The sequence below is a fragment of the Cetorhinus maximus genome, chromosome 1, assembly GCF_964194155.1.
Source record: "Cetorhinus maximus chromosome 1, sCetMax3.hap1.1, whole genome shotgun sequence".
Taxonomy (NCBI): Eukaryota; Metazoa; Chordata; class Chondrichthyes; order Lamniformes; family Cetorhinidae; genus Cetorhinus; species Cetorhinus maximus.
In genome coordinates, this window is record NC_135879.1 from 163019298 (window position 1) to 163046619 (window position 27322).

General features: G+C 43.0%; 1 protein-coding gene across 1 annotated transcript in view; it reads right to left on the reverse strand.

Moving 5' to 3' along the window:
• The window catches only part of ndufaf2 (NADH:ubiquinone oxidoreductase complex assembly factor 2), a 185376-nt gene that overhangs the window by 44163 nt on the left and 113891 nt on the right, over nucleotides 1-27322 (reverse strand). The window contains exon 3 of the mRNA XM_078549299.1: nucleotides 12431-12471. Coding sequence (XP_078405425.1) covers nucleotides 12431-12471 — 41 coding nt within the window. The remainder of the gene's footprint in view (nucleotides 1-12430; nucleotides 12472-27322) is intronic.

Consider the following 27322-nt stretch of genomic DNA (forward strand, 5'->3'; position numbering starts at 1 on the left):
TTCATCCAAGTATTTCTAAAAATATTTTAACATTTTGTAAAGAACTGTCGAGGGTGAAGCAACTGTTTAAAAAGAATGCTTAAAAACCTTCAGCATTTTCTGAAATATATAATGAAGAAATTACACAGTCCAAAAGTAAATAACTATCACAATGCAGAATTCAAAATCTTGGAATTGCAGCACTATACTGAATGAGCTCGGTCTTCAATTACACTGTGGAAAAGGGAAAACACTTCAAACTACTTTTTTTAAGATTGTTTGAGCATACCATTCATTACTACAGTAATAATTTTAATGAAAATGTTATCAAATAATATGAGCACTAAATGAGAAACTATGGAGGGGCAATTGATGTCCAGCCATAGTGTTCATTTTACATTGTTTCAATGGGAAAGAACATTTGCTAGAAATTAAAACAGGCTGCTGATTCACGATCACACCTTCCGCTTTCGTCAAAGACCAATTTCACATCCTGTAGCTGTAACGATGGTCATTGCAAAGCAACCAATTAGCTCCCTCTATTGGCAAATGGCAGTTTCGTTTTCATAACAACTATTTTGAAACTGTAATCACTGAATTTTAGCTTTAGCTTTCTACCCATCATTTTGTTTAATAAAAAAGCGCAAATTGGAAAAGATGTATTAACTCTATGATGATCCAAAGAATTAATGGTCTGAATTTTAAATTAGTAACTACTGCGAAAATGTCAGCAACTTCTGGATTCTGCACATGCACAATAAAACATGGAAATCCAAAAGTCGTTATCAGTGATTCCATGCTTCCCATAGAAGTCCTGTTGAAGTCCCCCCAAACGGCATTCAAATAGAAAGCAGTGAACTGATTAAAACTTACCTTTTATGCTGTTAGCATTGCTGCAAAATCTCTTGAAAAGCCTTTTTGAATGAGATGTATCTTGATTTTTAACAGCATACTAGGTTCAGATTTAATGCTAAAAAAACTCTCTGGCCTAAAAAAACTAATTTTCAATTTGTAAAATGCCAATTTTTTCCAGTATGATAAAAAAATTCCACATATTTATGCCTAAGCACCAAGCTCTAACATACTTTCCCTCTTCATCTCTCTACCTCACTTTCCTCCTTTAAAGCTTACCTTAAAATCTCCCTCTTTGACCAGCTTTTGGTCATCTGATCTAATATCTCCTTATGCAGCTCAATGTCATACTTTATTTTATAATGCTCCTGTGAAGTGCTTTGGGATGTTTTATGTTAAAGAAACTATATAAACATAAGTTGTTGTTGATATTTCAGCTTCTATCTTAATCCCCTATATACATATATCCCAATTGTTTATTTCGCTCTCTGTAAAATTCAACTAAAAGTGAAGGGTAATCATCACATGTTACTTTTTGGTTTACAAAAACAGAAAATGCTGGAAAAACTCAGCAGGTCTAACAGCATCTGTCTGAAGAAGACCCCTAAGCTCTGAAGAAGAGTCATATGGACTCAAAACGTTAACTGTTTCTCTCTCCACAGATGCTGTTAGACCTGCTGAGTTTTTCCAGCATTTTCTGTTTCTGCTTCAGATTTCCAGCATCCATAGTATTTTGCTTTTACTTTTTGGTTTGCTGTCTGTAAGAATTCTTCATTGTGATTTGCTGCTTCTCCTCCTTGATGATATCAGTATTGCTGGGAGCCTGGAGATTTCTTTGACTTGGCACCAGATTCAACTTAACACTGCTAAAGGGGAAATACATACCATAGAGATCACTAGAACTTTGTGGCAGGTTTCTTCAAGATCGATGGCAAGTGCCATCACTTTGCAGCTGATCACAAAATCTGCACCAATGTATTTTAGCAAACTATTGCTAAATTTCATATGGAACGACAATCAATACTTGTTTCCCTTTAAAAACAAATAGACCCTGTGTCAAACATTTTGTGGCTATGTGGTAAAGTGGAGTACCATGTACCTTTAAGAGATTGCAAGTGGACTAACCATGTGACAGTACTGACCAATCACTGTACAGCGCAGGCTACTGGTTAACTGTAAGTTAGAGTTGGAGGTGGTTGTGGGAGCACGCAAGGATTTAGTGCTCTGCCTTCTGTTGCAATAAACAATCATAGTTTGTTCTTATGTCGGTCTCTCTCCATTATTGATAGCAAGCCTCAACTAACAAATGTACAGAGAAGGCATGCAATTTGAGTTTACTTGATTAGTGAACTCAGACTCAGGACATAAAACTGGCGATGAGGATGAAAATAGCAAAAGTGTAAGATCCCTGAGTGAGAATTGACAAGACAGGTGAGCAAAACATTAGGAAGAGAATCTGTACTTAAGTTGTCAAATAGGCTACAATCAGAGCAGAAAGCAGTGCTGCAGTTTTAAATTCGAAAAAAAAGAAAAAAAAACCCTGCAGAATTGCAATTGCGGGGATCTCGCCAAAACTCAAATAGAGCACGAAACACAGCACAGGAAAGCCAACAGCTGCAGAGACAGAGTTAAAAAAAAAATGGTGACTGCTCATAAAATGGCAATACATTTAAAGTGGCACATACAAGAAAAATGGCTATGGACAGAAAATTATGAGACACCCCAGAGAGAGGGCAAATCTGTGGAAGGCAAAAAATGAATCGATCAACGGCAGCCAAGAGAGCCACGGTAAGCCAAACACCTAAATTCGTCCATTACCTGGAAAGCCTGTTGGAAGTGCAGTCCCCTTGCAGCCGTTCACAATGCCGCAGTTCGGGCGTGTCGATCCATTCGACCCCATTTCAGATGACTGGTCTCAGTATGTCAAACGCCTCGCGTTCCTTTTTACCACTAACGACATCACGGGGGAGGAAAAGAAAAGAGCGATTCTTTTGTCCATATGTGGGAGCAAAATGTATGGGCTGATCCGCAACCTCACGTCGCCTAATACCCCGACTCAAAGACTTTCGACGAGTTAATAAAAATTGTACAAAACCACCTGAGACCAAAGCCCTCAGTCACTATGCAGCGCTTCAAGTTCAATTCAAGGAACAGGCTTCCAGAGGAGGCAACTGTTGACTATTTTGCCATTTTAACGGCATTAACCGAACATTATGAATTTGGAATATGTTGAGAGACCGACTGATATGCGGGATTGGAGATGATACTATTCAAAGGCGTTTGCTAGCCGAAGCTAATCTAGACTTCAGTAAGGCAGTAGAATTAGCCACAGCCATGGAGAGCGCTGTTAGAAATTCGGAAGTTACAAGAGAAACACAAAATGGTGCCATCCATCTGGTAGGGCAGGACAGACCGGCAACAAAAGGCGCAAAAACATCGGACCCTACAGAAAGGCAGGAAACGCCCCCTATGTACAGATCAGTAAAAAACTGCAGTACTACAGTGAAAACTAACAAAATGAATGTGAGAAATGCATCCAGGCATCCAGTGGACGATCGACAATTCAAACAAGTCGAATACTTTTTCTGCCACTGCTAGGGTCACATAATGCGACACTGCAGAGATAGGTCAAGACAGCATTTTAAAGACAAATAGAGAAATCCTGAAATACATGGAAGAACTAGGAGAAACAGAATCAGAAATCCATTCAATATATAACTTGAAAGTGGGTAGAACCAAGCCAATCCAAATAGTCATTATGGTCAACGGACAACCCATTAAGATGGAAGCTAATATTAGAGCGTCGATGTCTATCATTAGAGAACATACATTCAGATACTTGAATAAAGGAACCCATCCTTTAAGATTGGAAGTTTTGAACATTAAACTGAAAACATACACCAGTGAAGAAATAAGACCAAAAGGAATATGTCGAGTCAAGGTGCAGTATGAGGAACAGTCTATACCCCTATTTGTAATGTCAGGCAGGGGGCTGAGTCTCCTCGGAAGGGACTGGCTGGGAGAGATAAACCTTGAGGGCCCACTAAGTTCCCAGTTGGAAACCAGGAGCATCAATGCAGAAAAAAATGAGTGCGCAAAGACCCAACGAGAGAAGCCTGTAGAAGTGTTACCGGGACAGAGTTCAAGCTGAAGTTAGCATCCTTCGAAAAAAGGAAAGCCTATTAAAGGACTTTCGTGTGCTACAAAATTCAATCAGCTCCCAATGTGTGCCACTGAAAAGATATGAAGAAGAAAAGAGTTAAACCTGCCCCTGGCAGAGTTAAGGAATGAATTAGCTGAGAAGGGGCAACGATGTGAGATTCTCCAGGAAACTTTTAATGAGAATAGGAAAGAATTGAAAGAGTTGAAGCAGCAGCTGCATAGAAGCCCTGAAGTTTTAAAACTAGAGGGCTCTGAGTTCTCAGAAGAGCTGTCAGAAAATCCAACTATTGAACTCACTCACGTTCAGCTCACACCTGAGTCTAGTAAAGCCAACAGCAGAATTAAAGAGAAACCGAGATATGGATCAGTGCTACCAAGAAAAGGACACTCAGGAAGAAAAAGAGGAATTATTGACAATCCTCGAAAAGAAAAACAAAAATTGTTTAATCCCTTTTCCACTTTCTCCTCTCTTCACACCTTATGCAGCTCACCGCTGTATTGCTTTGCGCTTGTTGCCCTTTATCTGTTTCAGCTTGGAAGGGAGGGGCAGCAGGAGTGAACGTGACGGCACCTGGAAGATAGTGAAATCATCCACTGAGGGACCTAGTGGACAACTGTCCCTTGGAAAGGAGGTCTCGGAAAAACCAGCCGATGTTGTTGAACTGCAACGCTCAACTCATCCGAAAAAGCTTCCCGAGAGGCTTGATTTGTAAGCAGTTATTAATGTAAATAGTGTCCGTTATTAAGTTTGTCAACTGTATTTTTTAAGTAAAGGGGAGGGATGTGGTAAAGTGGAGTACCATGTACCTTTAAGAGAATGCAAGTGGACTAACCATGTGACCATACTGATCAATCACTGTACCGCGCAGGCTACTGGTCAACTGTAAGTCTAGAGCCGGAAGTGGTTGTGAGAACATGCAAGGATTTAGTGCTCCGCCTTCTGTTGCAATAAACAATCACAGTTTGTTCCTAAGTCGGTCTCCATTACTGATAGCGAGCATCAACTATCAAGTGTACATGAAGGCATGCAATTTGAGTTTACAAGACATGAAAGGCTACAATAAAACTTGAAACTGTTCAACTAGCTAGCAAATCTGAAATCTAATTCTTGTTAGCAGAATCCTGCTTCATTTCTAAATTGGATAACCTGATAAAAGCAAAGCACTTGAATTTTCTTGTGAACAGAGTAAATCTGAAAACCAATCAAATCCTATTAAATATCCTATCGAGATTTAACTTCCTCTGGAAGTGAGACAGGAATCAGCAAAAGCAAAATCAAAATTCAAAATGGCCACCAGTGGCACTTCCATGTGATTAAGTGCATGTTAAAATCCTTCATAAGGATACAACAGAAAACAATCACACACCGAGATAACTAAAGCTTTTCTAATTAACAGTCTCCCATACTTAGAGAAAAAATATGGCTTACTGGTGGAGATGCCTGTTGAATTGTAAATGTCATGTGATACAGTAGAGACTTTATAAAGTCTTATAAATTATATTCCACTAGCTTCTTTGTCTCCGTCGAAGCGTGAGAGCTGTCTCTAATGATTCCCCCAAGCAGCCCTCCCTAAAAACATCAAGGAAAGATAGTGAATGACAAAGAGAAAAGCAAGATGAGGGCAAAAAACTAAACTAAGATAATCAATTAAATGACTGAAAAATGCAATAGAAAATCAAATTTGAAGTCAATTTAAAGTAAATAAAATTAAAAGAAAAAGGACTTGATTTTTTTTAATCATTCTTTTTATGAATGGTAAGAGAAATATATATAGAAATCCGACAATATAAAATGTAAATTGATAAAAAGAATGGAAATTCTTAGGGCAGGGTGCTGTCAATGTAAAGGGTTTTCTTCATTTGCATAATTTCAAAGAATAACCTCGCAGATTACTTATTTTTTGTACTGTGGACATCACTTTGGGCCTTCCCTCATACTCTAGAGTTGTTCCAGTTGATGCACATCCATATGTTACTGACCACAGTACTCCATTCTTTTTTTATTATTCATTCATTGAATGTGGGCATAAATGCTGGCCTAGCCAGCGACACCCACATCCCATTAATGAATGAAAAAAATTTCTGTCTGCAACATGATTCACTATGACACCTGACAAATAGTTATCACGAACTGAAGTCTATTAGCCTTTCTGAAGCTGTACAATGTACCACAAATACAGAGAGCCAACACAGACTCAATGGATTGCATAGCCTATTTCTGTGCCATAATGACTCAATGAATTATATGAGGCTAAAAAGTCAGGGGGGTTGCGGGGAGACCGCTGAGGGAAACATGACGGAACACAATCAGAAAAGAGGCATGATTTCCGCCCCTCAGAGAAAGGGAAGTCCTGCCTCAGAGAGCTGCCAGCGAAGCAGAGGCCGGCAGCTCTCCAGTACTTTGAGAGAGAGGCATGCACCGCAGGATTGGGATTTAGGTCAGTGTTTGGGGGTCTCGCTGGGTGACAAGCAGGCATTCCCCAGCAAGGGGCGGTGGAGGGCTGGTGTTTCAGAGGTCATTGAGGGGAGGGAAAATAAACAAAAAAAAACTTCCAGATGTCACCTTGACAACACATACTTTTTCAATGTAGGCCCACTATACCAAGCAGTTCCTGGCTGGTCAAATGAACCCTCACGATGCCTTTAGCAATTTGGACTACCACCCTGATCATTCTAGAGATTTATACTACAAAGACAGAATAATCTACTGGATTTACTGCAGCATCTTGCCAAGGCTTGTTCAACAGCACCTCCCAAACGCCTGACCTTCACCAATCAGAAGGATAAAGGTAGCAGGTGCATGGGAATAACCATTACCTCCAACCTTCCCTCCAAGTCACACACAATCCTGTCAAGGACACGTATTGCTTGTCCTTCATTGCTCGGTTTAATTGCTTGAAATCCCAGCTCACAGAAGTGTGGGAGTACCTTCACCACACAGATTGCAGTGGTTTATGAAGGTCCAGCACCTTCTAAGGGTAACCAGGAAAAGGCAATAAAAGTACACACCCAAGAGAAAAAATAATTTAATAAAGAGTCATTTATTGATTTTATAAGCTAACCATTGCAAAAATGGTATTAAAACACATAGGCCAGAATTTTACATTCGTCGGGCAGGTTCGGTGGGAACGCACAGAGATATTCTTTCCCCAGAGATGGGAGGAGGAGGCCCCCCCCACCTCACCAAAAATACCCGGGAGGAGGTTGCATCCAGGGTGAACTCCCATGATGTGGTGAGGTGCACACGGGTGCAATGCTGTAAGCAGTTCAATAATCTCCTGCAATCAGGAAGGGTGAGTACCTTGTTGGCATGGGTCACCCCCTCCCCCGGACCTCAGAGTTCTTTAGAGTGTGAGTGGCAAATGTCAATGAGGCAGCATCTGGTAAGGGGGTGAGCCCTGGCTGCTTGGAAGGAGTGTCTTGCGGCTCCAGAGTCCCGAATCGGCTGAGCCCTGTGAGGAATTCCTCAGGTGGGGTTAGCCAGGCTGCAATGGCAATGCAGGTACATGGTGGACTAATCAATGCTCCTCTCTCCTTTCAGGAGGAGACATCCCATAACAATGCAGAAAGGTTGTGGACTGGCAGAGAACAGCCCCATCTTCTAATCTTGAGTAGATACGAGCAGGAGGCACTGGAGCTGGAGAGGCGCCATGTGCCTAGGTCAAGCGGCCTCGGTGAGGTTGAGGGTGCCACAGGGAGTAAGAGTGCAATGCACTGAGGTCAGAATGTCTGTAATAGCAACCATTCCACTGTTGTCTCTATATTGATATGAGCCTCAAACATGGAATCCCCATTGATAATGGAAAGTCGGGGACGCCCTGATCCAGGTGCCAGGCATGCACAGTAACAGTGTAATGACTTCAACTAATGACATGTCTTTGTTCTTCCTTTCAGGCTTACCAGAAGCCCGTTGGGGTGAGGAACCTGAAGGCCCACCGCTCACCCCAGAGGACAGCGACCATAGAAATGCACCTACATCACACCTTCTCAGCCAGGCAGGCACCAGTGCCGACACCAGCACCTTGGTGGGCATTAGATCGGCGGATAGTATCTCGGCGCACAGCAGGGCAGGCACTTCACACTTGCTTGAGGTGCAGGCAGAGGCAGAGGGTGCCCAGTCGGAGGACTGCTAGGGACCGGGAACATGCTCAGTCGGTGGCTGATGATGTGCCTCTGGAGTCGTCCCTGAGGAGGAAATGCTGGAAGTCCAGCAGGGTGTGCGGGAGGATCTGGTGGCGATACATGAGGGAATGTGTGACATGGTCTCCGTTTCGGAGGAGTTCATGCAGAGCATGAGCAATGCAATGACCCTCATGGCCGAGCGCAATGCCCCCTCCATGGAGAGAGTGGCGACTCTCATGGAGAGGCTCCTCCAGGAGCTGAATCAGGGGTTCCTGGGGATGCGCTCGGACCTGCATTGATGGTCACTGTCAGTGCAGGAGATGGATTGGGCAGCCAGTATCCTAGCTAGGCGCCCATCCATCAATGGTGAGCAGGGAAGTCCAAAACGACCTGTCGTTAGCGCATGAGCTGCTTGTTGTCCCTGAGGGCTCCTCTCAGGGCACTCTGAATGATGGCAGCAGCTTCTTCGCCCCTCTGCCAGTGACTGTGGCATCCGATGAGGCTGTGGTGGCTGGGCAGATGCCAGCCGTGGCACTGGCTGCTCCCTCCAGGCGGGGCAAGCACAGGCTCCACGGGCCAGAGGACGCCCGCCAAGGTCATCAAGGCCAACAGGACAGCAAAGTGAGCAGGCTGCCTCCAATGCCAGTGCCAGCAAAGGGGGAGCACCCAGATGTAGCACCCGCAAACGAAAACTTAAAACACCTTAAGCACAACACGGGCTTATCACTGGTAATATTTTTTCCCCCCACTTTTACATTAATTATTATTAGGTGTGATGGATAACACCTTTCCATTTAATTTGTATTATGTATGCCAGGCACCATACCATTAAGTGTGTTTGTGTTCAACAAGCCTCTGGGTGCTTCATGAGTTTTGCAGGTGCAGGGTAGCCCATGATGTAATGAGTGACTTTATTGTCATTGAACTTTATTGAAATGGTATATAGTGCATGTTGTTCACCAAGCAAATGTTCCTGTCAGGGATCGAGTATGGAGCCCGCAGCCCTGGCATGTGGTGGTGGTTCTTCTTTGCTAGGCTAGCTGAAGGAACATTGGATCAAAGCCTCCTGGATGTCCCTGCCTCACTGTAGGTTGCTCGGGTCAGCGTCTATCCCCTCAGTTTTCTCCTGAGCGTGCTTGTCCTTGGAGTCACTACTGGACTTATCGTCTGCTGCCAGAGCAGCTGCATCAACATCATCTTCCTCCACTCGCCCCTTTCCAGCGCCAGATTGTGGAGAGCGCAACCACTATCAGTGACACACAATCTGGGGGTTTTTTAGCGTGCGGGCCCTGAACGGTCTAGGTATTGGAAGCACATCTTGAGAAGACCGATGGTTTTCTCCATCACAGCCCTTATGAGGGCATGGCTCCTATTATACCACTGCTCAGCCTCTGTTCTTGGATGCTGGAGAAGCGGCATGAGCCACCTTTTGAGGGGATAGCCCTTGTCGCCCAGCAGCCATCCATCCAACCGGGCAGGAGCACTGAAGAGCCCCGGCACCTGGGAGTGTCTCAGGGTGTAAGTGTCATAGGAGCGGCCTGGGTACCTTGCACAGTCTTGCAGAATCTGCATCCTGTGATCACACACTATCTGCACGTTCAAGGAGTGAAATCCCTTCCTGTTGACAAAGGCACCAGGCTCACCCGCTGGCACCTTGATGGTCACATGCGTGCTGTCAATTGCACCCTGGATGTGGGGGAACCCAGCAATCACGGCAAAGCCTCTGGCTCGCTCTGCCTGGCTGGCACGTCTGTGCGGTCGTAAATGAAAGTCAATGCACACTTGAACAGAGTGTCTGTCACCAGTTTGACACAACTGTGGACAGCTGAATGGGAGACTCCACAAAGTTCACCCTCCGACCCCTGGAAAGAGCCGGAGGCATAGAGGTTGAGGGCCACTGTGACGTTCAGCACCACTGGTATGGGGTGTCCATCCACTTTGTTGGAGCTGATCTCAGGTCTGATCATCTGACAGATGGAGGTCACTGTCTCCTTGAGAGGCAGGCCTCCTTCGGCATTGCACCTCAGACATATTGAGGTAGCTGCATTGCCGCCTGTAAACCCTGGCAGCAGGATAGTGGCGTCTTCTGCGGTCCCTTCCGCCTCGCACTTCCTGTTGGCCCCGCGCCCCTTGTGCCTGTGCCAGTCCTCCCAAAGGTCGCTCCCCTGGAGGCTGAATAGGGACATACGGCCTCCACCCCTCCTTCTGGACCTCTCTTCCTCAGAGGAAGTGCCTCCAGTGGAGACCACAATCCCCATTCCCAGGGTAAGGGAAGGCTGTCTGATACCTGGAAGGCCCCAAGGTCAAACAGTTATAGGGATTACAAAATAAATGGGAATATACTAAGAGGGGTAGATGAAGTGAGAGATCTTGGTGTACAAGTACACAGGTCCCTGAAGGCAGCAGTTCAAATAGACAAGGTTGTAAAGAAGGCATATGGAATGCTCTCCTTCATCGGCAGAGGTATAGAATATAAAAGTAAGGATATAATGTTGGAATTGTATAAAACACTGGTGAGGCCACAACTGGAGTATTGTGTGCAGTTCTGGTCACCACATTACAGGAAGGACGTAATAGCTCTGGAGAGAGTGCAGAGGAGGTTTATAAGAATGTTGCCAGAGTTAGAAAAGTGTAGCTACGAGGAGAGATTGGATAGGTTGGGGTTATTTTCCTTGGAACATAGAAGGCTGAGAGGTGACTTGATTGAAGTGCACAAAATTATGAGGGGAATAGATAGAGAGGGCAGGATAAAATTGTTTCCCTTGGTGGAGAATACTAGAACCAGGGGACATAGATTCAAGATAAGTGGCAGGTGTAGGGGGTCATGAGGAAGAACTTTTTTACGCAGCCCAAGTTGGTGGTAGAGGCAGAAACTTTAAACTCTTTTAAGTACCACTAGGGTCTGCACTTAAAGTGCTGTAAACTGCAGGGCTATGGACCGGGTGCAGGAAGGTGGGATTAGAAAGGGAACCTGGGTGTCCTCGGGCTGGCATGGACAAGATGGGCCGAATGGCCTCCTTCTGTGCTGTAACTTTTCTATGGTTCTATGGTATGACTCCTCCGGAGTCCTGAACTGAAGCCTCTTATTTCTGTCAAAGCAGTTCTGAAGCGAAATGAAGTTGTCCTGTTCACACAAACAAGCAGCAGCAACTTATAAGCTAAAGTACAAACAACTCGCATTAGTGAGCCCACTCAGTCCTCTTATCCCGGATGAGGTTTTTGAAAATGTGGCCTACCCGCCTGCCCGTTGCGCCTGTGCGACGCCCTGAAAATCACACAGGTTGCGAAAAATCACAGGCAATTGTCGCCTCAAGGGCCTTAACTTCCCATTAATTAATGGCGGACACGCCTCCATCCTCATCGCGCGCCTGCCTAGCGAAATATTGTGACGGCGCGCGGTGATGTCGGGACGCACAGCCGACATCATCGCGCGTCATTTTACGTTCCAGCATGTCGGCCGTGCATCTGCAAGCCGAATGTAAAATTCGGCCCATAGGGTGGCTATTGTACAGGCATCTTTGTGTAGCTTTATTTTCCAGCAAGAGGTGAAAATATTATAAATTGCTATTAGGCTGCAAGATTATAATATAACCTGAAGCAAAATATGTAAATGCTTTATTCTAGTAACTGTATTTTGAACCAAACTAATTCTGTGGCTCCGGTGCCTATTTCAGGGACCCATTTTTTTTAGGTTTGTGTCCAGGTTTTTGAAGCTTTGTTCAATTTACCATCCTTCAAATTCTGATTCTGACCCAGTTGCCTGAGCACAACTGTAATTCCTCCAACCTTTTGAGGCTTTACTGATCTTTTACATCTTGGCTAACTGCTGACTGCCAAGTGCTGCAGAATAATAATGACATAATGCTGTACTCTTCCTGCTGGAAAATACATGCATTAGGGAGTGATTGCCTTATTTCCCATGTTAAGGCAATCCATGCACTTATTCCAAAGTACAAATAGGGCACTTAAACCAAAATGCGTCAGGAATTACACTACTAACAGAGTTTATTCACAGTAAAGACCTTATTAAATGCTAGCATATAATCCAGCTTTTGGGACCATGATTATTGTTTTTACAATGAAGGCTGGAATTTTTAAAAGAAATTATCTGTTGTAGTTTCTGAGCAACAGGGGCAGTGTCCTATATGCACCAAACGCCATTTTTTAACAAGGAGTGCCATTTTTCAGTTTGATGTGATGTTCATTTTACAAGTTTTAAGTTAATTTATTATATTTATGTTTCTTGTTAGATATTTAACATACAGTTTTGTAATCATTTTAAAGGAAAAGGTAATAAAAAGACCTTGAAACTTACCTCCATGGTGGGTGGGTCCTTTCTGCGCCCTTGTATCCAAGCTGTTAAGAACAAAGGAAAATCAAAATTTATTAAAATCAAATATCTTGCAATATTTTCCTATGTGTTTAGAAAAGAAAGAAATAAGTCAAATAAGTGACAAAATGTCCTAAGTTCTGATGCTGGCATCCATTCAAAACATTAACATATCTCTTTCAAGTGCTAATTAAAGTGTTGTACATTTGACATTTTGATTTTTTTCTCAGATCCCTAGCATTCGAAGTTTTTAAAAATTCTCTTCTAAAATTCATGCTCTTTTTACAACAATTCTGTATTGTAGTGCAGCTATTACTCCAAGATAAAGAGTACAAGCTTAAAGTACATATCATAACAGACCATCGATTAAGTTTTTCCTGTGGTGAGGGGGCACAGATCAAATATTTCACAAGATACTTAGTTAACCTCTGTTTATATTGAAAAGCTTGTTATAAAATATTGAACTGCACTTCAACACATGACTGGCTAAAAAATTGAGGCAATTAAGCATCAGGAGTCAATATAATAATTCATGGATTTAGATAGAACTTCCGCATTGTCAAAGTGTTTCATAAAATGAGATCCTTTTATTGTGCAAAGACAGTTGTGGATGCATTGGCCATTCTGCACCAGCATTATCCTGTATACAACAATAAGATTAAGAATTACAAGTTAATCTGTTTTATTTTTTGTTATCAGTTGAAAGAAAAATACTACTCAACACAATAGGAGAACTTGCTGCTTTTCTTCAAACCATGCCATAGCATCACCAATGCCCAGTTGAACAGACAAATAAGATGCTCTGTGCAGATGAACATAATGTTGCAGATAGTTCAAAATAATAAAAACTCTTCTCCTGCTGTTGCTAACTTCCCACATCAATGATTGCACTTCAAAAAATATTCATTGGTTGAAAAGTACTCTAGCATATCCTGAAGTCCTGAGAAGTGCCATATAAATGCACGTATTTTATAGATGTAACCTTACACTCCCACATCTCCATGCATGGTAACTTTTAGTGATGAGACAAAACAAAAAGCAGCCTGAATTCCCCTTCCTAATTTTAATCCAGTAACCCCTGACGGAAAGTATCTATTTGTGGACATTGTGAAAGGAGGTGAAGCTCAGAGGCAAAGTCACCCCAGTCAAACAGGCTTATAACACTAAAGACTGCCGATTGAGAATTCAGCCTTTCAGTACTTTAACTATCCGATCTACTGTACCTTCTTGTGCAATTTTTAAATGGATCTCTTCAAGTCCTTATTTGGTTTAAATTAAAGAGTCTCTTGGTAGATATTTCCAATCTCCTTCCCCGCTACTTCACACTATGTGCCAATTCTATCAGAGATGACAATCAAGCAACCTACAGATGAGCCATGATCTTACTGAATGGCAGAGCAGGCTTGAGGGGCCGAGTGGCCTATTCCTGCTCCTAATTTGTATGTTTGTATGGTTAATGCCATGAAGAAATGCAAAGACTTAAAGATGAATGAAGTTTCATTATATAACATCGTTCATGGCTTCAGTTTGTCATAGCCAATAAATGACTTTAGAAACATAATCGTTATATAGGCAAATGCAAATCTGCACGTGGTAATGTAAACAACAATCAGTTTTTAAACAGTTTAGACCAGCATTTATTGCCCATCCCTAGTTTCCCTTGAGAAGGTGGTGGTGATGAGCTGCCTCTTGAACTGTTGGAATCCCTGTGGTGTAGGTACACCCACAGTGCTGTTAGGGAGTTCCAGAATTTTGACCCAGCGATCTTGTTCCAAGTCAGGCTGGTATGTGGCTTGGAGGGGAACTTGCAGGTGGTATTCTGATGCATCTGCTATCCTTGTCCTTCTTGGTGGTGGCCACAGATTTGGAATGTGCTGTCAATGGAGCCTTGATGGGTTGTTGCAGTACATCTTGCAGATGGTAAACACTGCTGCCACTGTCCGTCGGGTGGTTGAAGGAGTGAATGTTGAAGGTGGAGGATGGGGTGCCAAACAAGCGGGCTGTTTTGTCCTGGATGGTGTCAAGCTTCTTGAGTGTTGTTGGAGCTGCACTCATCCAGGCAAGTGGGGAGTATTCCATCAGGCTCCTGACTTGTGCCTTGTAGATGGCCAACAGGCTTTGGGGAACTAGACGGTGAGCTAATCTGGCTTGGGTGGTTTTTATTTGAGGAATAACGTTGCTAGGGCCAGATAGTGGATTTTTTATGCCCACCTGACTGGACAAACATGACTTCAGTTTAATATTTCACTCAAAAGGTAGCATATCAAGCAATGGCCTAACTACTGAACCGTAAGCCTAGATTCTGTTCTGATCGAGCCTTGAACCCAACATCTTCTTAATGAGAGGTGACAGAGCTAACAATGAGCATGGCTGATACTTAAAATGCGTCCAGGGATCTTGAATCAAATGCCATGCACCTAATGAAAGCAAATGTAACATTTAAAAAATAAGGCATGGACCTAGAGTGGTCTAGACAGAGTGGGTGGAGAAAATCTATTCCCGTTGCCAGAGGCATTGAGAATCTGGGGACACGTGTTTAAAGTGATTTGCGAAAGAACCAAAGGTGATATGAGGAATAACTTCTTTTACGCAGCACGTGGTTCTGATCTGGAATGTACTTCCTAAAGAATGGTGGAGGCAGGTTCAATTGTGGCTTTCAAGAAGGAATTAGATTAGCACCTGAAGAAATAATTTGCATGGCCATGGGGAAAGGGCAGGGGACTGGAACTAGTTGGGTTGCTCTTGCAGATCAGTAGTAGGGAAAATGCTAGAATCTATTCTAAAGGCTGTGATAACCGGGCATTTAGAAAATAATAGTGATATTGTGCAGAGTCAACATGGATTTATGAAAGGGAAATCATGTTTGACAAACCTGTTGGAGTTTTTTGAGGATATTAGTAGCAGAATAGATAAGGGAGAACCAGTGGGTGTGGAGTATTTGGATCTTCAGAAGGCTTTCATTAAGATCCCACACAAGAGGTTAGTATGCAAAATTAGGGCTCCTGGGGTTGGGGGAAATATACTGGCATGGATTGAGAATTGGTTCATTGACAGAAAACAGAGTAGGGATAAACGGATCATTCTCAGGTTGGCAGGCTGTGACTAGTGGGGTACTACAAGGATCAGTGCTTGGGCCCCAACTTCTCACAGTCTATATCAATAATTTGGAAATATTACATTTCGCTCCCACATCCAAGTTTGCTGATGACACAAAACTTGGTGGAAATGTGAGTTGTGAGTGGGATGCAAAAAGGCTGATGGAATATAACTTGGAAAAATGTAGTTATCCACTTTGGTAGGAAAATCAGAAATGCAGAGTATTTCTTAAATGGAGAGAGATTGGGAAATGTTGATGTCCAAAGGGACCTGCATGTTCTTATTTATAAATCACTGAAAGCTAACATGCGGATACAACAAGCAATTAGGAAGGCAAATGGTATGTTAGTGTTTATGGCAGGAGGACTTGAGTACAGGAATTGAGTGCAGTTGTATAGAGTCTTGTTGAGACCACACCTGGAGTACTATGTACAGTTTTGATATTCTTACCTAAGGAAGGATATACTGGCCATAGAGGGAGTGCAATGAAGATTCATCAGACTAATCCTGAGGACGGTGGGATTGTCCTTTCAGGGGACTGGGCCTGTATTCTCCAGAGTTTCGAACAATGAGAGGTGATCTCATATTGAAGTGCACAAAATTCTTATAGGGCTTGACAGGGCATATGCAGAAAGGATGATTATCCAAGTTGTGGGGGGTTTTAGAACCAGAGAACACAGTCTCAAGGTGAGAGGTAGGCTATTTGGGACCCAGATGAGAAGGAATTTCTTCAGTCAGAAGGTGGTAAATCTTTGGAATTCTCTACCCCAGAATGCAATGGTGGCTCCGTCAATGGGTATGTTCAAAGCAGAGGTCAATAAATTTCTAGGGGATGGTGTGGGAAGATGGTGTTGAGGTAGAAGATCAGCCATGATCTAGTTAAATGACAGCGCAGGCTCGAGGGGCCAAATGGCCTATTGCTGCTCCTGTGTTCCTATATTCCTAGCTGGCATGGGCCGACAGGCCAAATGGTCTCCTTCTGTACTGTAACCATTCTGTGATTTTCATTTATAAGTCTGATATCAGCGACGGAAAAAATTCCAGAGCATTTTATAAGATACCATCAATGTTCATCTAAAGACAGCGTAGACTATATAATATACCCAACAACATGAGCCTTGTATTTAATTACACTGGAATTCTTCCGAAGGCAACTAAATTGCTTGCCAAGCACAAACACAGAAAATGTAATAATCTATTTGGATGCGAAAAAGACATATGAGAAGTTCCAAATTTGAGGCTTATAAAGAAGATTAACATTCATGAAATTGGCAAACCTGGAGGAACATTTAAAGCAGAAGGTGACGTTAAATGAAAAAAGCTGCAGATGGATACAACCACTTCTGGCTGGCCTGTCGTTCATACAATGTAAGAGAGGAGTGCACTTCCTGTAATAATAATCATATAAGGTTTGCTGATAGTAAATAAATTAATGAACCTGAAATGAAAAATAGACTAGTTTCAGTGATGGTGAGCATGAAGCTATTGGATTGTCATAAAAACCTATTCGGTTCATTAATGTCCTTTAGGGAAGGAAACCTGCTATCCTTAACTGGTGTCATGATCACATAAAAGGACTTTCCTTAAAGTGGTCTGTGAGCTAAGAATGTGTGCGTCTATATATAGCCCCCTTTTAATTTATGAGCGGTTCAATTTAAAAATAACCAAGCAAACAAGCTTTAATCTTGAACAAGATAAAGATTAGTTTATTACAAAAACTACTGCTGCAAGTTATTTAGGTAAAAGTGATAAAGTTATGAAATAAAATGCAGATACAAAGGTTAAAAACAGATGAAGATAAAAAGATATCAAGATGAGATTTCAAATCAGTCTCTGAGATCTCATTGCGGGCCCGTTGCTTGAATTCCTTCTTTCTGAAGTGAAGGCATTGAAACTTGAGTTTTGGTCTAGCAGCTGCAATAGCTTTTGCAGTTGACCAGTTGATGTTCACCTTTTTCAGGTGGACTTAGCAGGTCAAGCAGTTCTGGGAGAGAGAGAGAGAAGGTTTCTTGTTCCTCATTAGTTCTGCTGTTACGACACCTGGACTCTTTCAGCAGAAAAGCAGCTGATTTCTTAATACCTCCCTCTTAGACTCCCGGTGGGAGAGAGAAAACCCCTCGGATGACATCTCTCAAAGTTCCTCTTGGGGGGGTTCCTGGCTGTTTCAGGTGAAACTGTGTGCTGCTATTGTCTCTCACACTGCCACTCAAACCCCCTTTATACAGTTCAGAAAACACAAAATGGCTGATATGTTAATTTTCAAAGAGTCACTGTTTCATCAGGCAAAGAAGTTAATTACATTCTGGTCCTTTGAAGTCCCTTCCCGTCTCCCGTTCCCTTAAAATTAAATGGGTTTTTCACACCTTTTAGAAGACTCAATAGGCATTCCAGGAGGGGTCTTTGCATTTTAATGATTCTCCATAGCCAGCTCTAGAGAAAATGAAGTCTGACAAGGTTTGACCAAAACAGAAAGGTGCCATGTTGTCTGTCCATTCTTCCATTTTGAAAAAATCTTTTAAACTCAATGTAAATGTTTACAAACAGAAATGTACCTTTAAGATGTCCTTAAAATCTGCAATCTCATAATTACATGTTTGTGACACTGGTCAGGGCTATATGTGACTTCAGACCAAAACAAGGAATAAAACCGGATGGACCATCTGGCTTTTACCTAGGCACCAGAAATGATGATGGCAAATCCTGCCCTGTCAAGCCTGCGAAGTTCTCCTTACTAACATCTTGGGGCTTGTGCCAAAATTGGTAGAGCTGTTCCACAGACTAGTCAAGCAACAGTCTGACAAAATCATACTCACTGAATCATATCTTATAGCCAATTTTCCAGATACCATCATCACTATCCCTGGGTAATTCCTGTCCCCTGGCAGGACAGGCCCAGCAGAGGTAAAGGCACAGTGGTATACAGTCGGGAGGGTGTTGTCTTGGGAGTCCTCAGCATTGACTTTGGACCCCATGAAGTCTCATCAAACATGGGCAAGGAAATCTCCTGCTGATTACTACCTACTGAAGGGGTTCCCCTTTTTCCCGCAAAGACCCTCCCTGCACCCAAGTTGGTGACACCAGATTCATGTGTGTATGACTTGACCAGAATGACCAGCGAAACAAATTTCTTCTGATAATTCACAATTGCTTTACTGAATCACCCACAACCCCACAGCACAAAACCCCAAAATGTAAAACAACCCATTCCCAGTGCCCGACACGAAGTGACCACGACTCTGGCTTAAACTTACAAAGATGCTAACTTGACATGAAGTCCCTACGACTACGATTTGGCTGAAACTTACAATCCCCAACATGGCTGGTCTGTCCAGTGTTTAATGTAGGCCTGAGTCAAGGTGACGAGCCCTGTCCCTCCTTCTGACTGCAGCCCAAAACTTCAGATGTGCTCTTCTTTTATAATAATTTAACTCAGACATGTCAAAACATATTTCCTGTTGTTCCATGTCCATTTTGTTGATCCCATGCAAAGTCCAAACAAATGTCATCAGTTCCTGCTGGTTGAAACAATACGGGGTTTTCCACGGAAGTTGTATTCAGATGAATATTATCAGTTCCCATTGTATGAGCAATTCTCCTGCTGTTTGAGGTGACATAGTAACACCACCCTGGCTCCGAAGTTAGTGACGGTTTGAATGGTCCTATTTCTGTACTATTGTTTGTGGTGAAGACCTTAGTTGCATAATTCCTTGAGTGTATTGTATTGATGATATGTTCTTTGTGCCATTGCATTGGGTAATCAGACTTCTTGATTGCATTATTCAATGGCAGGTAATGGCATCTCCCTGGTACCATTGTTCCTTGATAGCAGTCAGTCAATGTCCAAACCCCTTTGATGAGTCTTTTTTACTAAATGTCCGAATTAACCCCTTGCTGCCCAGCCCTATACAGTTGACTGCAGCTTAGCTTTTGTAATTTATAGTGCCAGTCATGAGGACAAAACATGTCTGTGGGTTTGAAATTATATTCCATAAATTTCCCAGTTGGAGGGGATTCCGATCCTACACTACCATTTCGCCCTTAGCTGATGAATTGTACTCCTCCATGTTGAACACCACTTAGAAGAACACGGGTAGCAAGAGCACAGAACGTACTCTGGATGGGGACTTCAATACCCATCACTAAGATTGGCTCGGTATCAACACTATTTATTGAGCTGGCTGAGTCCTGAAGAGCACATCTGCCACACTGGGCCTGCAGCAGCTGGCAAGGGAACCAACAAGAGGGAAAATCTACTCGGCCTCTCCTTCACCAATCTACCTATCTCAGATGCATCTGTCAATGAGAGTATTGGTAGGAGTGACCTCCACACAGCTATTCTAGAAACAAAGTCCCATCTTCACACCGAGGATACTGTTCATTGTGTCGTGTGGCACTACCACCGTGCTAAATGGGATAGTTTCAGCACGGGTCTAGTGGCACAAACTGGGCATCCATGAGTCTGTGGGCCTTCAGCAGCAGCAGAATTGTATTCAACCATAATCTGCAACCTCATGGCCAGGCACAGTTCTCACTCTACCATTACGCCAGGGGGTCAACACTGGTTCAATGAGGAGAGCAGGAGGGCATGACAAGGGCAGCACCAGCAATACCTAAAAATGAGGTGCCAACTTGGGGATGCTACAACACAGGGCTACATGCATGCTAGACATCAGAAGCGTCTTGCAATACAGCGGAACAATCACACAACTAACGGATCTGAGCAAAACTCTGCATTCCAGCCACATCCTGTTGTGAATGGTAGTGGACAATTTAACAACTAAACGGAGAAGGAGGCTCCACAAATAAGCCCAAATTGTATTTGCTGCCATCATATGTTGGTGATGATGGAATTGGATGTTTAAGGTGGGGATGGGATACCAATCAAGCAAGCTGCTTTGTCCTGGGTGGTGTTGAGCTTCTTGAATGTTGTTGGAGCTGCACTCATCCAGGCAAATGGAGAATATTCCATCACACTCCTGAACTGTGCCTTGCAGAAGTGGAAAGGCCTTTGGCAGTCAGGAGGTGAGGTCCTCACTGCAGAATCCCCACTCTCCGACCTGTTCTTACGAACACAGTGTTTATATGGCTGATCCAGTTAAGTTTCTGGTCAATGGTAAGAGCAGAGCAGATCAATGGGAAAAAGAACAAATAGAACAACAAAGAACAAAGAAAAGTACAGCACAGGAACAGGCCCTTCGGCCCTCCAAGCCTGCGCCGATCATATTGCCCGTCAACTAAAACATTTTGCACTTCCGAGGTCCGTATCCCTCTATTCCCATCCTATTCATGTATTTGTCAAGCTGCCTCTTAAACACCACTATCGTACCCGCTTCCACCACCCCCTCTGGTAGCGAATTCCAGACACTCACTACCCTCCGCGTAAAAAACTTGCCCCACACATCTCCTCCATAGTTCTCTCCTCTCACCTTAAATCTATGTCCCCTAGTAATTGACTCTTCCACCCTGGGAAAAAGCTCCTGACTATCTACTCTGTCCATGCCACTCATAATTTTGTAAACTTCTATCAAGTCGCCCCTCAATCTCCGTCGCTCTAGTGAGAACAATCCGAGTTTCTCCAACCTCTCCTCATAGCTAATAACCTCCAGACCAGGCAGCATCCTGGTAAACCTCCTCTGCACCCTCTCCAACGCCTCCATATCTTTCTGGTATTGTGGCGACCAGAATTGCACGCAATATTCCAAGTGTGGCCTAACCAAGGTTCTATACAGCTGCAGCATGACTTCCCAGCTTTTATACCCAATACCCCTGCCAATGGAGGCAAGCATGCCATATGCCTTCCTGACTACCTTATCCACCTGCGTTGCCACTTTCAATGACCTGTGGACCTGTACACCCAGATCCCTCTGCCCGTCGATGCACTTAAGTGTTCTGCCATTTACTGTATAATTCCTGCCTGTATTAGACCTTCCAAAATGCATTACCTCGCATTTGTCCGGACTAAACTCCATCTGCCATTTCTCCGCCTAAGTCTCCAACCAATCTTTATCCCGCTGTATCCTTTGACAATCCTCTTCACTATCTGCAACTCCTCCAACCTTAGTGTCGTCTGCAAACTTACTAATTAGCCCAGTTACATTTTCCTCCAAATCATTTACGTATACTACAAACAGCAAAGGTCCCAGCACTGATCCCCGCAGAACTCCACTAGTGCTCCACAAGAAGGCTGAACCACCAGCAACCATCTTCAACCAGAGTGGATGATCCATCTCAGTCTCTTCCTGAGGTCCCAGCATCACAGATGCCAGTCCTGATCCAATTTGATTCAGTCCAAATGATATAGACAAATGGCTGAAAGCACTGGATAAAGCAAAGGCTATGGGCCCTGACAACATTCAGGCAGTAGTACTAAAGACTTGTGCTCCAGAACTAGCCCCACACCTAGCCAAACTGTTCCAGTACAGGTACATCACTGGCACCTACCTAACACTGTGGAAATTTGCCCAGGAATGTCCTGTCCACAAAAAGAAAGATAAATCCAATCTTGTCAATTACCACCCCATCAGTTTTCTCTTAATCGTCAGCAAAGTGATGGAAGGTGTCATCAATAGTGCTATAAAGCAGCACTTAGAGAGTAACATGCTGCTCATTGATAAGTAGTTTGGTTTACACCAGGGCCTCTTGGCTCCTGATCTTATTACAGGTTTGGTCCATAGATGGACAAAAGAGCAGCACTCGAGGTGAGGTGACAGTGACTGCCCTCGACAAAAAGGCAGCATTTGACCGAGTGTGGCATTAAAGAGCTCTAGCAAAATTGAAGTCAATGGGAATCAGGGGGAAAACTCCCCACTGGTTGGAGTCATACCTAGCACAAAGGAAGATGGTGTGGTTGTTGGAGGTCAATCATCTCAGCCTCAGGAGTTCTTCATGGTAGTGTCCTTGGCCCAACCATCTTCAGCTGTTTCATCAACGACCCTCCCTCCACCATAATGTCAGAAGTGGGGATGTTCGCTGATGATTGCAGAGTGTTCAGTACCATTCATGACTCCTCAGGTACTGATGCAGTCTGTGACATATGCAGCAAGACCTGGACAATAGTCAAGGCTTGGGCTGATAAGTGGCAAATGACATTCATGCCACACAAGTCCCAGGCAATGATCATCCCCAACAAGAATCTAACCATCTCCCCTTGACAATCAATGGCATTACTATTGTTGAATTCCTTACCCTGAATAGCCTGGGGGTTACCATTGACGAGAAACTTAACTGGGCCAGCTATATAAATACTGTGGTCGCAAGAACAGGTCAGAGAGTGGGAATTCTGCAGTGAGGACCTCACCTCCTGACTGCCCAAAGTCTTTCCATTTCTCCAAGGCACAGTTCAGGAGTGTGATGGAATATTCCCCATTTACTTGGATAAGTGCAGCTCCAACAACATTCAAGAAGCTCAACACCACCCAGGACAAAGCAGATTGCTTGATTGGTATCCCATCCCCACCTTAAACATCCAATTCCATCATCACCGACGTATGATGGCAGCAAATACAAATAGCAAATACAAGATGTGCTATGTTAGACTTTACCTCGTTAGTACATTTGTGTAAATAATAATTCTTAAGTTGTCAAATTGTACTGTGAATAAATTTATTGATGAAAAGGCTAAACTTGTATGTATTATTGGGATGATTCATGAATTTTGGGGCATGTTGTTAAGAAAGTCTTAAAGTTGGCATCTCTTTAAGTGCCAAATACTGTGATGTAACTTTAAGAAAGAACACAAAGTGAACTGGAGTTATAGTTAGGATACATTGGTGCATTGGGGCTCTAGCGAGTCTAACTTAGCAGTAAACAGAAGCCAAAGCTACAATACTGAATGGCCAGGAAGATGGTCTGAGGACTAGATGTTCTGAGGACCTCCAGTTAAGAGAAACAAGTTAAGGTTCGATTGTTGTGAGGAAGCCAGGAGTGCTCTTCCTATTGGTCAAGAGTTGCAAAGATTGGGTTAGATGTTGTTAGTTGTGTTGACACAAGTGCACTTGGACTAAATGCTGCAAGGCTACCTGCAAAAAAGATATAAAAATAGGGGTGCCTCACTGAGCACTTTGCACTTGCCGAGGGATAGCATTAGTCACAGGGCACTTGCTGGGGCAGTTGTCGGGTGAGAGTTAGGAGTGGGCACTTACTAGGAAGTTAGCATTTCTGTACGACAATGCCAGTCCACAGATATTTGTCACAGGTTGAAGGGTTGCCGTTAGAACCGAGAATTAAGTTTAGTAACTGAAATAATTGTCCCAGGGCTGAGGGTTGCCATAAGAATCCAGTATTAGGGATTAGTGGTTCAATCAGTTAAAGTATAGCTTGGGAGAATCAGTAGTAGTAGTCGTGGTCATTTTGGGAAAGCTACAGTCTTTGTTCAGAAGCTGTTTCCGAGAGAGAGGGCGCATAAAAGAGTGAGAGAGAAAGCGAGAAAGTGAGAGCGAGAGAGAAAAGAGAGCAAGCGAGGTGGAGAGAGAGAACACTCAGCAGCAGGCAGCTGTAAAGCATGTAACTTCAGCAGTTAAGGTGGACTGGAAACTTCAGTAGTTAAGGTAGACTGCTAAGTTATGGGTTGAAAAAGAATCCACTAGAGTTGAATAACTGAAAAGGGATTTGTGTGTATGTTAGAGTTAAGTTGACTAAGCTAAAATCTTAAAGGACATCATGAGTCAAGGGACCAGATTCAAAGGACCAAGAAGAGAAGACCCCAGAAGACCAGGGATCCATGGGAAAGACAAACTGACATGCGTTGAACATGCCATACCTCGACTAGTGAAATGTTAAGTATCAATCTTTATTGTCCAATAAACTTTGTTAATTTGCATTCTATATTAGCAATGGTCCTTTTTGCCAATAAGGTATTCATTTCTTGACTACAATTTTCTTACTCTGGGGTTTAGTATAGAGCCCAAATCCCTATAGCTGCAACCACTTGCCAAGCCTCCTTTGACAGTACCTTCAGAACCCGCAACCTCTATCAGCTAGAAGGACAAGGGCAGCTGACGCATGGGCTCACCACCACCTACAAATTCCCTTCCAAGCCACACACCATCCTGACTTGGAGCTATATTGCCCATCCTTCATTGTCACTGTATCAAAATCCTGGTTCTCCCATCCTAACAGCACTTGATGCACCTACACCAGATGCTCTGCAGTGGCTCAAGAAAGTAGCTCACCACCAACTTCTCAAGAGCCATTAGGATAGCAACAAATGCTGGGCCTTGTCAGCAATCTTCACATCCCATGTAAGACGAGAAAAAAAGCACTAAGCCATGTGCACAAGTAATGATTACAGGAGGGGATTTATAGAATTCAATGGGATTTAGCAGATAGATTAAGAAATGGAGGATTTTTTAAAAATCAAGATAAACATAAAACATGTGCATGATTTAGGGATGCTCATTAGTAGGAGTGGAAAGGGACAAGAGTTTGTAGTAATTGGTCATTCATAAACCGTTTAATGTGAGACAGTTATCGGTATAGTTAATCATGGACTGAGATACACCTCAAGAGCAGTTGACCAAGTTGAAGTAAGTAATTCGGATAGTGAATCTATTAATGGGCAAAACTTGAAACACCAAGGCAGATGTCCCTCTCAGCCAATGCAACTTCTGCCTGCTTCATGCCTCTGCCACTGATCTTAGTTGAATTTTGGGGTCAGTATTTCACAGAATTTTGAAGGGCTCCCAACGGTGTTTCCAGTGCCACCAGGTCACCCATCTCGGATGAGTAAAGAAGGCAAGTAGCTCTAGCACAAGCGTAGCAAAGTTCAGCCAGTAGCTCAGACACACTGTCCAAAAATGAAACATTTTTAAAAACATTTTTCAAATCTCCCACTTTGCCTATTATACTTGCTGAGCTGCTTGGACCTGAAGAAATATCTTATCAAAAAACGAGACTTGACAGCAATTAAAGCTATAGCTATCGCTAAGGAGCTTGCTTTAACTACTTTAGGGAAGAAAGGAGGAATTTTGCAGAAACTTATTGCAGGAGTTTGAATGGGTTGAATAGAATTCACAATAGAAACAATTAACAATTGCTGATGGTCTTAAAAAGGAGCAGGTCTGATGGAATAAACAATTTTATTGTTTTCATGCTGTTTTCTATCTGGTTTCTGGGAAAGACACAATGATTGCAAGTCCTTCTGTCTAATTGGAAAGTGCTTAATCTCAGCTCTACATCTCCCAGGACTAAGATCAAAAATTGATTATGGGAATCACAGGCAGGAATACAAAATCTACCACTTCAATACTAGCTGTCAGAATGCTAACATTTGCAAAAAGGAAAATATAAATATGAGGCTCGGATTCATTTTGCTTCTCCATAAAATAAATTTTTATATTTTTCCTAATTTTCCAGAAAGTTTCATGCTGATCAGGGAATGGGCTTAAGACCAATTGTAGGGAAGGAGAGTGGCAAGAAAGCACAGAAACTAAAATCAAGGGCAGAACTTTAAGTCCCGCGGGCGGGCACGTGCCAACCCAATCAGGTGTAAAATCGCACGAGAAGATGTCAGGCGAGCGTCTTGACGTCATCCTACGCTTGCACGATATTTCGCTCGGCAGGCACACACACAAGTCAGAAGTGCACCCGTCGACAATTAAGAGGGCAATTACGCCCCTTAACGGTGCAACTGTCTCCGATTTTTCGTGGCCCATCTAACCTTACGGTTGGCGGATGGGCGAATCAGTCAGGTGGACTTTGCACTTTTCATCAAACTTCATCCAAGGGCAGGATGAGATTTCCTTTATTAAATAGATTAAAAATAAAAATAAAAATCTGTGGACAGCATTTTTATTATCTATATGTTCAGGTGCCTGATTGTGATGCTTGGATATTTTTTTTCCGGATTTTTAAAACTTTATTTCATGGTTTTCAGGTCTGCAGCTTCTTGAGGCAGTTCTCTGCCTTCAGGGAGCTTTCTCTCAGCACTCGTCCGAGCCCGTGCTGACATAGCGCCCACCCGCCTCCCGTCTACACCTTGGCAACACTGAGCATGAAATCGCGATCGGGGGCCAATCGCGGCCGGCGGTCTGTTTCCCGACCGCTCCTGGGCCCACTGACCGCGCCTGCCCGCTGAGCTGAAAATTCAGGCCCAAGGGTTTTCAGGGCTATACAAAATGATATTAAGGCCATGATAAAAATGTAGAAAAATTGAAAAGGAAAAGGAGGATAAAAAAAGAACAGAAAGTAAAAGAAAACTTAAAGAAAAAGAACTAATATAATTCAGTATTAGAAGAAAATGGAATTTACTCATTTAAAGAGGCTGTAACAAGATTTCATGCTTCCAATTGAATTTCAAGTATTAAAAAAAGCCACATTTATTATTAATATCTGCTGTATGCATCGTTCTGAATGACCTGAGCCACACTTTGAGCCAAAACAGTGTTGTCTGAACTGCTTTAATTGCAAAAATTAGCAGGACACTCAAACAATGCTTCGTGGAAAGAATAACAATGTATCTACAAGCACTTCAATACAAAAGTATTTTTGTGGGTTAAAGAGTCCTTTTATAATTATTTTTAAAATTCTTCATAAACAGCTGATATACGTCATCACATCAGCATACCTCTAGACTTCAATACTCTGTTCACTTTTTAATTTGCATGCTTATTAGTATGTATGAGCTTTGCATCAAGCTTTAATGTGAGGACTGGTGCAGAATACGCTATAATGATCGTAAAATTAAGCACTCAAATTAAACTGCATTGTAATCAAATTGTTACTCTGAAGAGGCAAGGTGACATCAGCATTCTAGGTGCATCATGCAATTAGATAATTTGCACA